Source organism: Miscanthus floridulus, chromosome 13, assembly GCF_019320115.1.
Source record: "Miscanthus floridulus cultivar M001 chromosome 13, ASM1932011v1, whole genome shotgun sequence".
Taxonomy (NCBI): Eukaryota; Viridiplantae; Streptophyta; class Magnoliopsida; order Poales; family Poaceae; genus Miscanthus; species Miscanthus floridulus.
In genome coordinates, this window is record NC_089592.1 from 18,656,928 (window position 1) to 18,670,899 (window position 13,972).

A 13,972-nucleotide genomic window follows, 5' to 3' on the forward strand; every position below is an offset into this window, starting at 1 on the left:
CATCACCTAGATGGCTTGGTGGTGATTGGGAGTTCGGTGATCACCCGACGGAGCTTGTGGGTGACCCAACTCAAGTTGTGAGCGGTTGTGGGTGATTCACCACGACGGAGTGTCGAAGAATCAACCCGTAGAGAGCACTTGATCCTTGTGCGGATCAAGAGGGAGCTACACCCTTGCGCGGGTGCTCCAACGAGGACTAGTGGGGAGTGGCAACTCTCCGATACCTCGGCAAAACATCGCCGCGTTCCTTCCTCTCTATTTACTTTGAGCATTTACTTTGTGCAGTTTAATTCATGTCTTTACATTCTTAGAATTGTCATACTAGAGTAGAATTAGAATTTAGGTTGCAAGTCTTTTGTGCGGTAGAACAATTAGAAATACTTTCTAGGCACAAGAGGTTAATTGGGCTAACTTTAGAATTTAATTATTGCAAAGAAATTTAGAATTAGCCCAATTCACCCCTCTTCTTAGGCAGCTTGATCCTTTCATGTTTCATCTGAATGTTGCAAATTGATCTTGGATGTTGCATATGTTGCAAGCCTATGTTTTAAGTGTTTCAGGTGTTTCAGACGTATGTTACAAGTGTTTTATCTGAATGTTACGTATGTTACTATGACTCTATACGCATGTTTCAAGCGTATGTTTCAAGTATTTCACATGTTTCAGACTCATGTTACAAGTGTTTCATCTGGATGTTGCAAAAATAGATCTCGATGTGCATATGTTGCTATGACTATACACGCATGTTTCAACGACGCTCCTAGCGCCCGGACGCTGGATTCAGGGGCGCGTCCGGACGCACCTCGAGCCCGTCCGCCCCGCGCACAGAACAGTAGACTAAATCCTGACCAAAACAACAGAGCAAACAACGGAGCACCTCGGGGTGGCCCGTCCCACGGAACAGTAGACTCGTTCCGTCCTGCAGGCTCCGCATCCCGCCATCCCACTGCGCCGCCCTGTCCCCCGCCATTCCGTCGCGCAGCCCATCCCCCGCCGCGCCCCACTAGGTGCATCGCATCCTCACCACACTCCCATCAGAAGTATTACTTGTTTGCAACATCAAACAAAGCGCAATGTGAGATGCAACATTAGAATAAAGTCTACTGCAACATTAGAACAAAGCTACTGTAACAACAGAACAAAGATACTGCAACACGAAATACAAGATCATAAAAAAGAAACTAATACAACAAAGAAATATTACTTGTTACAACACCGTAACAAGGCTACTGCAACAAAAAAATAGAACAAAAAGCAAAAGGCGAGAAATCAAACATCAGAAAAAAACTAATGCAACAATGAAAAAATACTTGTTGCACCGGCAAAACAAAGCTACTGCAACAACAAAGAAACAAAGCGCAATGCGAGATGCAACAATCAGAAAAAAAAACTAATGCAACAAAAAAAGAATACTTGTTGCAACATCAAAACAACGCTACGGCAACAACAAAAACAAAAAGCAATGCGAGGTGCAACATCAGAAAAAACTAAATACAACAAAAAAGAATACTTGTTGCAACAGCAAAACAACGCTACTGCAACAGAGCTCGCCGGAACCCTAGCCACCGTGTCGTCCCTCAGATCCAGATTCAGAGGAGGAGGAGAGCTCAGATCCAGAGGAGGAGGTGTAGGACGAGGGCTCAGATCTAGAGAAGGACCCACCTACCTCGTCGGAAGCTGTCGCCATCGCCTCCTCTCCGGTGGCATGGAGGTCACGGAGGGAGGGAGAGGCGGCTCGCCGAAAGCCGTCGCCGTCGCCCTCATCTCTGGTGGCATGGGGGCGCAGAAGGAGGGAGGGGGGGAGAGAGAGGGGCGGCTCGCCAGAAGCCGCCGCCGTCGCCCCCCTCTCCGGTGGCATGGGGGTCGCGGAGGGAGGGAGGGGCGACGGCGCGCGACGCAGCGGCGAGAGAGTGGAGGAGCGAGCGAGGAGACCGAGAGACTGGTGCGCGGTCGGTCGTGCGGTGCGGGGTCCGTCCGGACGGGACGAACACCCGTACAGTAGCGTTTTCGATGTTTCAAACATATGTTTGAAGTGTTTCATCTGTTTTCAGACATATGTTGCAAGTGTTTTATCTGGACGTTTCAAAAGTAGATCTGGAAGAGCATATGTTTCATGTGCCGCAACCGCCCCGTTGTTGCTGCTGGGGCGCCGCCGTGGGTCACCGTGCGAACACATGAGGCTAGCGGGGGCAGGTGACTAGGACCCATGTGGGACCTAGGGTGGGCGCGGGTGCGGCATGCCGACGTGGGGGCACTGATGCTAGATAGGATGCGGATTCAGGTTGTGGGATGCGGTGTGGATAACGTGCGAGAGCTGCGTCCGCACGCGCCTTCCATCCGGACTCCGGCCGCTAGCCCTTCTGGAAAAAAAAACATTGACCCTCTCTAATCAAATCAAATTTTACTGAGATAAAAAAAAGGATCAATTTATTTCTGTTTATAACTTGATTAGCCTTGGCCATGACCTTCATTAGCATGGACACACGTCGGCCACGGTAAATGTAGAGTGACGTGCAACTAGCGCGGCTGTTGCAGAGCATGCACGCTCCCACGCGGCCCGCGTGCGACGGATTCTTTGGTCCCACAGTTCGGCTGGTGCCTGCCGCCTGGAGCCTGGTGGTGGTGTGGGCTACTTTTGCTCCATCACCTACCTGCTATGCGACTGTCAGATCCATCCTCGCCATTTTGTTTCGACGGCATTTGGCAATTGGCATGCGTCAAAATTCAGAATTTCCTTGCTCATACGGACACCAGCAGGAGTGGTTGGGCACTTTGGCAAGAAGCAAGAGGGCCGGCGCTTGAGCGCGTGCATGACGCACAGGTGCGCGCTTTCTGCTCTGCTTCCCGTCGCCAGCGTCCCAAGTCTGACGGCGCTGCGATCGCGTGTCCGTGTACTGCTCCTTCCTCTGACCAGTGGGACTAGGCTACTGCCCCCATACTCCTGCTTCTTCACCCAGGACTCCTCCGCCTCGCCGCCCCGCTCTCGCCCTCCCTCCCACTTCTCGGGGCGTCCGGCGAGGAGGAACGCGGACTCGCGCTCGCGCCGTCGGAGGGAGGGAGATCCACTCGGAGCATGCGGGCCGCCGCGCGGTAGATGGTGAGCGCTCTTGGCTCCTCTCCCCCTCTGATTCTGCTGCCATGGGGCCATGGGGCTGGCCCGCTCCGTCAGGCCATGCCAGTTTGGATTGCCTTCCTTCCTCGACGACGTGACGGCTCGAGACTACAGATTGCTGCTCCCTCCCTCCAACTACCGCGTTCAGCCCACAGCCCAAACCCCGATCGAGCCTCTTCGTCGGAATCCACACCGCTTGCCGCCCCCCCGCCCCGCCCCCTCGACCTCCTTGCCGGGACCCAATTCCACTTCCACGCGGCCGTCTCCTCCCAGCCCCGCATGCGCCCCCTGGATCCGTTCCGTCTGATTCCTCACCACTGCTTCCTCGTCAACCTACTTCTCACCAATAGGTGCACCCTCTTGTTACTTCATTGCTATACTGGATTCAAATTAGGTCCAGTTTGCAATTTACAAGAAGGTGCTCTAGTTCCACACATCTTTTCGCCGCCCATCATTGCCATCTGCAAGCTCCACAGTTTTCGCTCCAACCAGAGTAATTAATCATTTAATCCTTCTACTCAAGCAGTAAGTATGGTCAACTGTGCTGCTTCGCATCCTTTCAGTTTCGCAAGCTTTGGCACGTTGGAGTGAGGAGTGGGTGTCGGCTCTTTATGGCAACCTCAGTTTATTGCCACTGATACGCACAATAAATTCTCTGTTCCATGCACAGATTATTTCATTGCTAGTATATCCATTGATTTATAAATTCTTGTTCCCATTATTTTCTCTATGTTAACGCTTCATGTGTGCCGTAATTTAAGTAGCCAAGGATATTCTAATCGATCGTAATGTACAATCTCATTCGAGGTCCCTAGCAACTAGCATTTTGTGGCATTGTCCCAACATTTTGGTTGTCCTTTTTATCGTTGCCCTTTTTTACACTGAAGTGTGTGTGCTAATTTACTTAACTCCGTTCCTTATTTCTTTTTTTTACTCTAGTTGTTTAATTGGCCTTCAGCCTTCAAGACACATAGAAATTACTAGGGCTTCATTATTCCCAATGAACATACCATAAGCAAGAGATCACCTGCATGTTCCATGCAGAAGTGAAAGGGATAGATTTGATGATTTTCTCCCACAGTATCAGTGTTGATTCTACTGAGTGAGCGTAGTTTCCCACGTTGTCCAAAATAATATTTAATTTTACACTGATTTGCGTTCTGACTATTACTAGTGCCCATTGTTCTCCATGAAAATACATTCGGAGCCTAGTATTTCTGAGTACCATATAATGTGTAAACAATAAACCACTCACGTGCTCATTGGAGAATTTGAAGACATTGATTTTTCCCCATACAATCACTCATGTTGGTCATATCCATTTTCCATGTTGAAACAAGGAAGAACCATATGCTTGGGTATTTCTGACTATTTGGCTTACCAACTGCAGAAACTGAGGAACACAGCAATAACACGAGCAAATTCAGCCTGTTTTCCAATGGGGGATCGTGTTGGTGTCAAGTACAACAGCGTCAATGAGGGTGAAGAGCGTAAGGGAGGGCATGGCATCCCCAAGGTTTCCATGGTACCCCTCATATTCCTCATATTCTATGAAGTTTCAGGGGGTCCCTTTGGGATTGAGGATAGTGTCAAGGCTGCTGGGCCACTACTAGCAATCGTGGGCTTTCTTCTGTTTGCGCTCATATGGAGCATTCCAGAAGCTCTAATCACTGCTGAGATGGGCACAATGTTCCCAGAGAATGGTGGTTATGTTGTCTGGGTTTCTTCAGCTCTTGGTCCGTTCTGGGGTTTTCAGCAAGGATGGGCAAAGTGGCTCAGCGGTGTCATAGATAATGCCCTCTATCCAGTTCTTTTTCTGGACTATGTCAAGTCCAGTGTTCCGGCTCTTGGAGGTGGGCTCCCAAGGACCTTAGCAGTGCTTATCCTCACAGTTGCGCTTACATATATGAACTACAGAGGGCTGACTATAGTTGGCTGGGTGGCAGTCTTTCTTGGTGTGTTCTCTCTCCTCCCATTCTTTGTGATGGGATTGATTGCTATTCCAAGGATTGAACCTTCAAGGTGGCTTGAAATGGACTTGGGGAATGTGGATTGGGGATTGTATCTAAATACACTGTTTTGGAACCTCAACTATTGGGATTCAATTAGTACATTAGCTGGTGAAGTTGAGAATCCAAAGAGAACCCTACCAAGAGCGCTTTCTTATGCTCTAGTTCTAGTGGTGGGAGGATACCTCTACCCATTGATAACTTGCACAGCAGCAGTTCCAGTTGTTCGGGAGTACTGGTCAGATGGGTATTTTTCAGACATTGCAAGAATTCTCGGTGGCATTTGGTTGCACTCATGGATCCAAGCAGCAGCTGCTTTATCCAACATGGGCAATTTCCTCACTGAAATGAGCAGTGATTCTTACCAGCTTCTTGGGATGGCTGAGCGTGGCATGCTCCCTGACTTTTTTGCCAAGAGATCTCACTATGGAACCCCGCTTATTGGCATCCTTTTCTCTGCCTTCGGTGTGATCCTACTGTCCTGGATGAGCTTCCAGGAAATCATCGCCGCCGAGAACTACCTCTACTGCTTTGGCATGATCCTGGAGTTCATTGCCTTCATCAAGCTTCGGGTGACCCATCCGAACGCCTCTCGGCCCTACAAGATACCTCTGGGCACCATTGGTGCTGTCCTGATGATCATCCCACCAGCTATTTTGATCATTGTGGTGATGGCCATCGCATCCTACAAGGTGATGGCGGTGAGCATCCTAGCGATGGTCATTGGGTTCGTGCTGCAGCCATGCCTAGGGTACGTGGAGAAGAAGCGATGGCTAAGGTTTTCCATCAGTGCAGACCTGCCCGATTTGCCTGATGCACAGGAAACTGCTGAAGATGATGCTGTTCCGCTCGTGTTCTAAACTTCTAATATTCCACTGTTATGCTCTGGAGGTGCTGTTCCCAATCGAGGCATCGTAGGACGGAATGTGACACTGGGATTCTCGACCTGTATCTCCTGGATGAGTTCCAAAGCCAGCAATCTTAGACATCTTGTATAATGATGCATTACGTTGTCACCATGCTTTTGGACATCATGATGGCATCAAACAGAAATGTAACACCACCAAATACTTGTTGCATCTGCTGTCAGCTGTTGCTTAACTCATCTGTATACTAGGGTAGATCCATGATACGACATGTGGTTGCTCATCTGGGAATAGGAACTCTTGATACTAGGCTCGCCTTAAAATGGGAGAACGTGAACTCTTGATAAGAGGCGAGACAGCAGCCTGGTTACCTGGTTTCCTTTACGGAGAAACTGTTATCAGTAATTCAATTTTTTTATGTGCAGTTTTGTGTTATAAATGGAGCATCGGTAGTTTGGTACAATTGTTCTTGGAAGTTAGTTGGCATTTTTCTGCATTTTCAAGTCAGCTTTCACAAACTATATTAGACGTTTGAGTCTTATTTCGGAAGGATTCTATTACTTTTCTGGATTCTTGAATCCGAATTTTCATCATTAGAATGTTTATGAATTTAAATAGTTACATGTCATGTGGAACGCTGGCATAATTCCTTCTCTAAAAATTTCAAATAGAATGTTTATATTTCAAATACTAGAATGTTTATGAATTTAACACGTTACATGTCTGGTGGTCTGGTGGAGGTCTATTTGACATGAAGCCTCTTTATATAACAATTGTTTAAATAATTAAATGTTCATGTAGAGATAAAATATATGAATGAAAAGATAAATGTTGCATAACTATTATTGAGGTAAAATGCACAGGTGGTAATTTAACTTGTTATGGGTGTCATTGTCATTCAAATCTTGAACTCCCAAAATACGTTTTTCATGCCCCCAAATTTCTCACACGAACATATTCGCTGCCAACATAAGCAAAGTCGACAATATTGATAGTTCTGGAAATAAAACTAATGTTAAGTATGCATGTGAACGAGACTACATTAAGAAACAGGAGATATCGTAGCAATTGTCTCATTATATGACACTAGAATTTATTGTGCGTTAGCAATTTGCCACCAAAAGTCTCAAAGGAGACACAGTCTATGCAAAAAAAGGAGACACTTTGTCTATGCAAGCTTACGGTGCGTACAAACTGTATTTTCTGATTCTTAAACTGTCGAAAAATAACAGCTTTAGTGATTTGAATACTTGCCACTCAATTTGATTACTAAGAGTTGGGTCAGATAAGATTTCATTCGAGCTAAACTCAGTTACAGCACTACCCATATTATTTGTCTGTCTCTCGATGATCTGGTACTTTCCGTTGCTAATCTTCATTTCAGGTCCCGTGACTTCCATTCTCAGGGTCACCACGTTCCCTTTTGTTAACCAAGAAACACCTCATTCCAAAAAGAACTGTGGATTGCAGCTTATTTGCAGCAGCAGTGGCTGTATTTTCTCTCTACTTGTACTGTACACCTACTGTTTTTGGCTGCAAAAAAGCTGAAGCGAACAATCTAATTTACTAAATCTGGCACTAATGAAAGTGATGATCCATCAATCAAACATAACTACTGACTAAAAATCAAGCAGAGCAAAGATTGATTATTCAATTAATCATTTTGAATTACCTACTTGGCTGATTTTCCTACAGCTAGCTAGCCTGCGCACGCCCCGGTGCTGGCCACTTGCACTCGCACGCTTGGTGCCTCTACGTTCAGGTCAAAAGGGTTCTAGAGTTGGGAACGTAGATGTAAATTTGTTCAGGTCACAAGGATTTTAGAGTTGGGAACGTAGCTGTAAATTTGTGCCTAAAGACTGATCATTGTTCTTTAGGCTTTGTTTGGATACACATGTATCCACATCAACACATCTAGATTGATGTGGATAGATATACAGCCAAACAAGACCTTACGTGGTTATTCCGCCGCTTGATCAATCCATCTCCATTGGTGCTCACCAAGGAGCCCGCTAGTCCGGGCAGGCGTCTAGAGTCGCCGGCCCCCTGGATCCACCCTGGTTGACAAGCATGATCTTCACCTTCATGCTAACAACACCCTACATAATAATACATCAACAAGTTTTGTTGAGAAACTCCATTTGGACATGTTAGAGTCGTTTAACTAGTAGACCAGCAGGATATGAAACTGCCTGCGCAGAAAAATGAACAAACTTTACAAAATTTTGTTACAACAAAGCAAACCATTTCCAACAGCGGCTAATAATCAATTAGGCTCTGTTTGGCAGCTCTGTAACTTTATTCACTGGTAACCAGCTTCCAACCGTAATATCTTGTGCACTATAATACAGCTGCAATTATTTACATCTGTAAAATACTCGTTTGGCCAATTTTCAATGGAGCCACCACGAACAGGTCGCTCCGCTCGCCGGATACTACTAGGCATCACGAATCAGTGCAGCTGTGCAGGCGATGGGTCAGTGAACATGATCGCTCGGCCTCCGCATCATCGAGCTTGTCGGGAAAAGTAATGCCGCCGTGCTGCTCGGACTTCCACATCGACGAGCTCTTCCTCGAGAAGTAAAGATGCCTTGCAGAGCTTCTTGACGATGCAGCGGACCTAACCACACAGAGAGACGATGTTGGAGTTGGAATTGGATGCCGAGGCCCAGGTTGATGGCGGAGCTGAGGAGCAGCAGGGCCGGCGGCCATGATCTTGTGGCCAGTGGCGGATGCACGATGCGGGATAAGGGGGGCTAAAACAATGGAGATGTTGATTTACATGAAGATTTAATCGTGAAATCAAGCTTTTGCTACAGTGATTAGGCTTGAAATCAAGAAATTAGGGGGGCTGGAGCCCCCCCCAGCCCCCCCTGTGGATCCGCCGCTGCTTGTGGCAATAATGGATACATGACGACCCACGGGGTGCCGCCGGCAGGAGCTCGAGGGAGCAGTGGAGGTGGACGGAGGGTGCCGAGGACGGCTCTCGAAGACGGCGTGCTTGGCAACGCAAGCATGAAGAACTCAATCTCCATAGCGCGGCAGCCATGGCTGTGTGAGTGCAGCTCCAATTATTGCCATCAAACTTATTTGCAACGGCTTACAAACTTGAAGGACTCTTTAGCAAAACTGCTAGACCAGCCTATGGCCCTGTTCGGCTTACCTCATATTCGGCTTGTTCGGCTTCTTTTTTTAGCCGGAACAGTGTTTTTCTCTCACAACAATTCAGCCGGAACAGTGTTTTCAGTCAGTTTCAGCTAAGTTTCAGACCAGCGAACGGGACCTATATGGCTACGTGCTCTCCTCCTCTGGACAGTGAACTCATTTGCTTCTTTCTCCTTGAGAAAATAGAGAAAGAGAGAGTAAGAGAGCTAGGGTTAGGGAGAGTTGAGAGAGGGCTCTGATCCACCAAATCCACCACTAAAAGAGAGAGATTCATGGGGGATTTGGAGCCTCTCCTCATTTGTTGGCTCCCACCTTATGTATTGCTTCATCTCATAGCAGATTCGCCTCACTGTCGCCTGTGGTTTTTCCCCGCAAGGGGTTTTCACGTAAATTTTGGTGTCTTCTCTTGATTTGGTATTTTCTTTGCCATATGTGTTGATTAAGTCATCATCTTGCTTGCTATTGCTCCATATGTGAAGAGGTTGCTTATATGGATATGTTGGCATGAAAGGGGTATGTGTGTTCTTTGATATATTGAGTTGGGTATGATGGGGATCGATGTTCTAGTGAACTGATTGATGCAAGTATACTGTTGTTGGAAATTTGGACAGCATGTGGTTTGATAGATTTAATTTTAGGGGTTGTTTTAGTTCATGCACACAGGGTGTTCGATGATATGCTTGTGAGAAATTAGTTTGCTAAATTTGATTATTCCGCTGCCCCCTCCGCTGTCACAAGTGGTACCAGAGCTGTTAATTATCAAAGGCACAATTTAATATGCTGTTTTCTGGTTCAATATGTCAACATTAGAAGTGAGCAAGTGTGATGGTAGTGGTGACTTTCGGTTATGGTAAGTGAAAATACAATCTGTCCTAGTTGATAAAAATTTGGATACTGCTTTAGAGGAGATTGATCCAGATTTGTCTAGTGCAACAAAAGATGAGATGAAGAATATTGATAAGAAAGCATTGGCAGTGCTTCGTTTGGCTCTTGCTGATAATGTGTTGAGGCAAGTTTATGAGGAGAAGACTACTATAGGTCTCTGGAAGAAATTGGAAGCTCTCTATTTGAACAAATCACTATCAAGTCGTTTCTACCTCATGATGCGCTTGTTTAGGATGCGTATGGAAGAAGGCACTCCTATCAAGCAATATATTGAAGAGTTCAATAAGGCGGTGCTTGACTATCAAAATGTTGCCAAGTCTTTGGATACTGACCATATTGCAATATTGTTCTTGTGTTCACTTCTATCCTTTATGGTATTGATTCTTTATGGTATTGATTCTATCTCCATGGATGATATCACTTCTATCCTTTTGTCCAAGGATTTGCTCAGGAAGTCTCGCATAGAGAGTGGTCAGAATGAGGGTCTTGTTGTCAACCGTGAGAGGTCCAGAGAGCGTGGTCATAGTGATGGTGATGCTTCTGGCAGTGGTAGGGGAAAATCTAAGGGTCGTTCAAAGTCCCGTTCAGGCAACAAAATTAAGTGCAGATATTGCAAGGATTATGGCCATATGAAGTGGGATTGTCCTAAGTTAAAGAAAAGGAGGGGCAAGCAAGATGATGGCAAAATGGTGATAATTCTTCAGCAGCTACTGTTGTAGTTGCAGATGGTGATTCAGTTGAGTCTGGTGAGTTACTTGTTGTTAGTGTTGATTCTTCCTCAGTTGGGCATTGTGCTTCTAGTGCTTCAGCTGATTGTGACATGAGCTTCAACACTGTTTGGATTCTTGATTCTACTCGTTCTTACCATATGTGTCCGCACAGAGAGTGGTTTGCCACTTATGAACCATTGAATGGTGGTTCAATTTCTATGGGCAATGACACAAAGTGCAGAGTTATTGGTATTGTCATAATCAGATTCAGGATGTTTGATGGTATTGTTCGTACACTCACAGATGTTCGCCATGTGGTTGGGCTGAAGAAGAATTTGATCTCGTTCAAGGCACTTGATCGAAAGGGCTACAAGTTTGTGACTCATAGCTATGAGATCAAGGTGTTCAGAGGTTCCTTGTGTGTGATGAAGGCTCTTACTACTCCAGATACAGATGACCTATATTTCTTGCAGGGCAGTTTGCTTACTAGGTCAGCTTCAGTGGCTTCTAGTTCCTAGGTTGATGATGACACTATGACTACATTGTGGCATATGAGATTGGGGGCACATGTCAGAGCGTGGTATGGCAGAGTTGAGTCGGCGTGGTCTATTGGGCAGTCAAAAGATAGGTAGTTCGCAGTGTTGTGAGCATTGTGTGTTTGGGAAGCAAACTCGTTTGAAGTTTAGCAGGAAGATTTGGGTCTACATCTTAAAGTCCAAAGATGAGACATTTGCTCATTTCCGTTAGTGGAAGGCCATAGTGGAAACACAAACAGAAAGAAATGTAAAATATTTGAGATCAAATAATGGCACTGAGTTCTGCTCGAGAGAGTTTGAGAACTATTGTTGGGACACCGGCATAATTCGACATCACACCACAGTTGGCACTCCATAGCAGAATGGAGTAGCAGAACATATGAATAGGACACTGTTGGAGAGGACTCGTTGCATGCTCTCTCATGTCGGGTTTCCATAGAGTCTTTGGGTAGAGACAGTTACCACAGCATGCTATTTGGTTAATCGCTCGTCATCGACAGCTATTGATTGCAAGACATCAAAGGCGGTATGGTCTGGCAAGCCACCTCATTATGATCACTTGAGGGTATTTGGTTGTTCGGCGTATGCTCACATTCGTCAGAACAAGTTAGAACCTCGAGCATTGAAGTGTGTCTTTCTTGGTTATGGTGATGGAGTTAAGGGGTATCGTTTGTGGTGTAAAGAACAAAAGCCCCCTAAGGTGATCGTCAGTAGAGATGTGAACTTCGATGAGATGGCGATCGTTACTCTAGCTTGTCGTCAGTTGGGAGAGGCTTCCACTTCAGGCGGAGCTTCTTTAGGTGGTGATTCAGAGGCAGAGCAGGTAGCAGAGAGGATAACATTTGAGATGGAGACTCCAGTGATCGAGTCTACTACAGTTGACAGTCAGCAGCAGCAGCCATTGTTGTCAGAATCTGCAGATGGTGTTCATGTTGACACAGATGAGGCGGATCATGAGTCAAATGTAGCTGATAGTCAGTTGGAGAATATAGTTTTAGGTAGAGCTTCAGAGGCTCCAGTCTCTCCTATAGCACATCGTCCTCAGAGACAAAGGAAACCACCACAGCACTATGGAGAGTGGGTCACACCAGTAGCGAAAGGTAGAGGTGCAGTTGCTTTTGCTTTCATAATTGCAGAGGATATTATTCATGATGAGCCTAGCACTTACAAAAGAGGCAATCAGTAGTCCTTAGGCAGCTAGTTGGGTCTAGGCTATGATAGAAGAAATGGAATCATTGCATAAGAATGACACTTGGGACTTGGTGTTGCCGCCCAAAGGGCGCAAAATTATTGATTGTAAATGGGTGTTTAGGCTCAAAGATGCTTCTCTAGATGTTTCTCCAAGGTACAAAGCTAGATTGGTGGAGAAGGGCTTCAGTCAGAAAGAGGGAATTGATTACTATGAGGTATTTTCTCTAGTGGTGAAGCATACTTCCATTCGGACATTGCTAGCTTTGGTTGCTCTATTTGATTTGGAATTAGAGCGAATGGATGTGAAGACGGCATTTCTCCATGGCGAACTTGAGGAGAAGATCTATATGAAACAACCAGAAGGCTACGTGGTTGAAAGCAAAGAAAATCACGTTTGTTTGTTGAAGAAGTCATTATATGGCTTGAAGCAGTCTCCAAAGCAATGGTACCATCGTTTTGATTCTTATGTTACTAGTCGTGGCTTTGAAAGAAGTTCATATGATGCTTGTGTGTTTCAGCAGGTACTTGCAGATGGTTCAAGGGTGTACATGTTGCTTTATGTTGATGACATCCTTATTGCAGGAAAGAGCAAGTCTGCTATTGCTGAAACAAAGGCCATGCTCAAAAGTGAGTTTGAGATAAATGATTTGGGTGCAGCCAAGAGGTTGTTGGGTATGGATATTCATCGTGATAGGTCAAAAGGAAAACTTTGGCTCTCTCAAAGTCAGTATATTGAGAAGGTTTTGCATCAGTTTCACATGTCACAAGCAAAGCCTGTTTCTACCCCATTGGCAGCACATTTCAAGTTGTCTACTTCATCAGGGCCATTGGATGTGGAAGAGGAAAGGTACATGTCTAGAGTTCCCTATGCTTATGCTGCTGGCAATTTGATGTATGCTATGGTTTGCACACATCCAGATATTGCACATGCAGTTAGTGTTGTGAGCCATTTTATGTTAAAGCCAGGCAAAGAACATTGGAAGGCAGTATAGTGGATCCTCAGGTATCTCCGAGGCACAAGCAAATATGGTTTGATGATTGATCAAAGGGCAATAAGCCTAGGGCAAGTTATTGGTTATTCTAATTCTCCGAGGTAGGTTATTGGTTATTCTGATTCTAATTTTGCTGGGGATCTTGATGAAAGGCGCTCCCTCACTGGTTATGTGTTTTAGCTTTGTGGATCTTGTGTTAGCTAGAGGACAACCTTGAAGCATATAGTTGCTTTGTCAACCATAGAAGGTGAGTTTATGTCTTTAATAGAGGCAGTGAAGGAGGCTATTTGGTTGCATGGTTTTCTTGGTGATTTGGGCATTGAGCAAGTTGATCGTGTTGTCTTTTGTGAGAATCAAAGTGCGATTCACCTTGCAAAAGATGAAAAGTTTCATGAGAGAAACAAGCACATTCATGTGCGCAATTTCTTTATTCGACATCATGTGAAGAAGAATGATTTGTATGCTGAGAAAATTGGCACAAAAGACAACCCAGCAGATATGTTAAC

General features: G+C 45.6%; 1 protein-coding gene across 1 annotated transcript; it reads left to right on the plus strand.

Moving 5' to 3' along the window:
• Positions 1-2,814: 2,814 nt before the first annotated feature.
• On the plus strand, positions 2,815-6,476 carry LOC136500336 (probable polyamine transporter At1g31830). The gene is made up of 2 exons (XM_066495671.1): positions 2,815-3,097; positions 4,503-6,476. The coding sequence occupies exons 1-2, from the start codon at positions 3,095-3,097 to the stop codon at positions 5,979-5,981; spliced, it is 1,482 nt and encodes a 493-aa protein (XP_066351768.1). The 5' UTR covers positions 2,815-3,094; the 3' UTR covers positions 5,982-6,476.
• Positions 6,477-13,972: the final 7,496 nt, after the last annotated feature.